Source organism: Cupressus sempervirens, chromosome 5 (genome assembly GCF_028749045.1).
Source record: "Cupressus sempervirens isolate cs-2001-9-10 chromosome 5, ASM2874904v1, whole genome shotgun sequence".
Lineage (NCBI taxonomy): Eukaryota > Viridiplantae > Streptophyta > Pinopsida > Cupressales > Cupressaceae > Cupressus > Cupressus sempervirens.
Window position 1 is genome coordinate 919,174,194 of NC_143122.1, and position 4,465 is coordinate 919,178,658.

Sequence of the window (4,465 nt, forward strand, 5' to 3'; positions counted from 1 at the left end):
ATCCGAAAACCTAAAACTAGTGTTTATAGCTTGTCAAAACTATTCAGATGCATCCTCCTTCGAATAGGAATGACAATGCTCGACTTAAACCAACAAGTATTCGGTATAAACTAGTTTTACTTTGAAGGCCTTGTGCATCCAGTGAGATTTTATGCAACTCGCAACAAAAAAATTATATTATAATGGCTATTTTCTTCCTACACCCTTACTGCACCCTTCTTCGCTATTTTCTTCCTCTTCACATCTCCCTATCATTGCCCCACAACCCCACTTCTCTTTCTTGTTCATAATAGCCTACCTAATTTCCAATGCACTCCCCTATTTTATTACACTCAATTTGGCTTTTTTTTAAGTTCTTAAAAAAATTCTTCCATCATCTTCCCTATGAAAATTCAACTTCTACTTGATGTGTATTTTTGTGTTTAGAATTTGAGTTTAATGGTCTTCTTGGACAACAATGTAAAATTGATTCAATAAATTAGTTACTTTTAAAGGCTTTCAGTCTTGGCATATGTGGTGATGAAAAATACTTGTCATGCCTGTGTTTACTTCCACATTAGGTGTACGTGTGTACGAGGTCAATTGTAGCTAAAATCTTTCTCTGTTGTTGTATGTGCATACCCATTTCCAAAGCCTCAAGTCAGCACATGTAGAGAACATACTTGTAAAGGTTTTTTAATTAGAGTTTAGTTTTTTAAAAACTATCAGAAGCTTTAGCCTTTTAAGCAACATTTGAAACCATGTATTAAAGTTTACAATTAAAAAAAGTTTAAGTTCCATCTAATTTATTTCAACATCTATGTGATGAGCATGCAATCTTGAGTGCAAGATGTAAAGCCACCAAAGCATATCACCATCTATCCACATGCAAGTCTCAAGTCATCATCAATGTTCCTACTCATTGAATCAGTCTGCCTTGCTCCCTTGTTGTATCTCTTATTTGTAAAACCTTAGACTATTATTTTTCCTTATTTTAGAAGGTGCTAGCTCAATGGATGAGCCCTTGCATTACAAGCAAGGGATGGTGGTTCAAATCCATCATGCCTTAACATGAATTAATTAATTACATTGCAATATATATATATATATATATATATATATATATATATATATATATATATATATATATATATATATATATATATATATATATATATATATATATATATATATATATATATATAGAACTTATTATTTTCATACCATCTTTTCTCTAACTATTTTCAAGAAGGAAATAAGCGAGATTAAAGATGTTTCTATAAAGAAAAAATTAAAATCATCTCTAAGACACAATAATAGTGTTGTTCCTTATTGTCTTTCTAAGATAATAGTCTAAGACACTCACTTAAAAACAATACTTAAGACAATACACAACTTTTTTTAGTCTCCATTTACAATAATTTACTCAAAAATTATCTCCAATATTATTTTAAAACCCCCTTCATATTGTAGTGATCACCCAATGTCCTAATCCTTTAAAAAAAGATTCATCTTCCATTTTGATCAAAAGAGAGGGACCTCAGCTCCTTTAAGTGCTTTTGTTTTCTAGGAAATTCCGGATCATAATATTAGAGAAAACAAACTCACGATGTTATACGGAAAATTGGATGTTTATGATATCCGGCATTTTGTGGGCCATGCCTATTCGCCTTGAAAAGACTAAACTTGCGGAACGTTGTAAAAAGAACCGCCGAGAATTTCAACGTATTCGATGTGTTTCTTTAGTAATGCCCAAAGGCATTCCACAACAAATTCCGTAGCGGATGACATCGAAAATATTTCTCCTGCAAGCTCTTCATGATGCGTTTCGTCGAAGTTTCATCGTGACTAGCAATTTCCCAGGGCTTATCCGTCACAAAACAATAGTGAAATTTAACGCAACACGGAGAGGCCTATCTGTTCGTTGGTAGGCCAAAATGGAATCACCCGACCAACTGCAAGAAATTCTTAACTTCTATGTGTTTTCTAGGAAATGCCAAATCATAAAATCAGTTAGTTATCTAAAGAGAACAAACTAACGAGGCATTTAACATTTTCTAGAAACAACTCCACTTATATGCTATCCACCGTCTTGTGCACCATGCCCGCCTGCCTTCATAAAGCCTATGTGTTCGTTCCTATCTCGAAATGGAATCGGCTGAACAATTGCAATAGCCTTCTTCCTATGAAAGGCACTACAAAATATAATTGCTAACAAATTACCCTCAGAGACCCTCTAAATCACATATGAGGATGGCTAAATTCACTCACCCTACACGGGCCTTCCTTTTCTTAACTTGTGTTGCTCTTTTCCTATTATCATCGCATGCAGGAAACGTTACTTTTAGCTTCCCTCCTCTAACAGGTATAGAAAGGAAAAATGATGCCACATATCAAGAGAGTAATCAAGGAGCCCTGCAGCTTACACGAAATTAAGCATCAGGGAACTGACCGTATTCCGCTATGGAATAGGTCTACTGGGGCTCTGGCCAAATTTTCAACTTACTTTCAATTCAATATTGATCTGAACAACGAAATATACGATAATCATGAAGATGGACTTGCGCTCTTCATGGCACCATTCGAGCTGGAACCACCAGAGGACGCTTATGGTGGATTTCTTGGCTTGTTTAATGAGGAAAGCTTTAAACAATCATCTTATCAGATGGCTGCTATGGAGTTTGATACATACAACAACGATTGCGATCCTGATGACAATCATGTTGAGATCGACGTCAATAGCATTTTCTCAAAGTTCATTTTTCCGCTCAATACATCCAATCTATTTAATCGCTCTACACACCAAAATCTTACAAACGCGACATGGGATGCCTGGGTGGATTATGACGGTATAGAAAAGGTTCTGCACTTCTTTCTCTGGTATAATTCTTCTAAACCCAAAATCCCTCTATTTAACCACACAATAGATCTGAGCAACTGTCTACGAGAGTACATCAAGATTGGCTTCTCGGCTGCCATTGGAGAGTACACAGAGATGCACACCGTAAAAGTTTGGAATTTTACTTCTGAATATTCGTGGGAAGTCGGACCTCCTGGTGAATTACTTAGAAATGGTAATGCAAACAGATTTTCTGTGAAAGTTTATTTGATATGCGTGTTCTTCGTTGTTGTGGTCCTATGTGGCTTCATAGTTGTTCGCTGGTGGCAGTATTTCCGAAAAAGGGGAAGAGAAGGTAAGGCTAGCGAAGAGAGAGATCCAGAGCTGGACGAATGCTATTCTCATGGCTCCCGAAGCTTTTCCTATGTCGAGCTCAGTGCCACGACAGGAAATTTCTGTGAGAAAGAAAAGCTTGGACAAGGCGGCTTCGGCAGCATTTACAAAGGAAACCTGCCCGGCACCGGGGATGCGCTGGCTGTGAAAAGAATAGCTCAAGGATCGAGACAAGGAAGAAAGGAGTATGTCTCCGAAGTTCAAACAATCAGCAGGTTGAGACACCGTGATCTTGTGCGGCTTTTAGGATGGTGCCACGAAAAGGGAGAGTTACTTCTGGTCTACGAGTACTTGCCAAATGGGAGTCTGGATAAACACATTTTTGGGGAAGAGGAGGATACGCTGGATTGGAGCCGAAGATATAGTATCACCTGTGACATTGCCTCTGCTCTTGTTTATCTCCACGAAGAGTGGGACCAGCGTGTCGTTCATCAAGACATGAAGGCAAGCAACGTAATGTTGGATTCTGATTTCAATGCCAAGTTGGGTGATTTTGGTTTGGCGAGACTGATGGAACGTGACCAGGAGGCTTCCCAATCGACCATGGTGGCGGGCACGTGGGGGTATGTTGCTCCAGAGTGCTACATAATAGGGAAAACCAGTCCAGAAGCTGACGTGTACAGCTTTGGGGTGGTTACACTAGAAATTGCCTGCGGAAGGCGGCCGATTGATCACAGCCTTGAAGAACACAATTGTTTCTTTTTTCTTGTCAACATCTATTGCATACTGGACCTTCTGATGTACAGACCACTTCCATTCATAGATAGCATTCCTGAAAAATATAACACATCTGTGGCATTTTCAAGCTATCCAGTTGTTGTCGAAACTGCATTTGGGATCTATAGAAATTATCCTTAAGAAATACAGTTGGGTTTTGTATATTTTCTCTGTTGCCTTGTCCACCTAAATTTATCCTATTTTTGCTTGTAGGATGAGGTGTTTCTGGATCAGGAACACGCTCTGTTGTTCTTGAATTTTCATTCTGGTGACTCATTTCCACAAATACAGGTAATGCTTGATTGTACCTCTCACTTGATTCAAAATCAACTTCATGTCTCCCTTGTGTTTCAAAATGAGATACTTCATCGGATGTTTGTTCACGAGTAATTCTATCCCTATTTTCTAATTCCAATTCTTGTATTAGCAATCCTGCCCTTCTTCTAGCATAATTTAGTCGTCGAACTTCATTTTTCCTTCTTCTTTCTTCTTCTCTTTCAGCTTGTGTCATTTGTTCTTGTCATCGTCTACGATACT

The 4,465-nt window shown here is 38.0% G+C and overlaps 1 protein-coding gene across 1 annotated transcript; it reads left to right on the forward strand.

Moving 5' to 3' along the window:
• The first annotated feature begins 2,359 nt into the window (after nt 1-2,359).
• On the forward strand, nt 2,360-4,069 carry LOC149558951 (L-type lectin-domain containing receptor kinase IX.1-like). The gene has a single exon (XM_089831156.1). It carries the CDS (start codon nt 2,360-2,362, stop codon nt 4,067-4,069), a length of 1,710 nt encoding a protein of 569 aa, XP_089687282.1.
• The last annotated feature ends 396 nt before the right edge of the window (nt 4,070-4,465 follow it).

Excerpts from the sequence above, each read along its gene's own strand:
- LOC149558951 (XM_089831156.1), top strand. The coding sequence starts at position 2,360 with ATGATGCCACATATCAAGAGAGTAATCAAGGAGCCCTGCAGCTTACAC.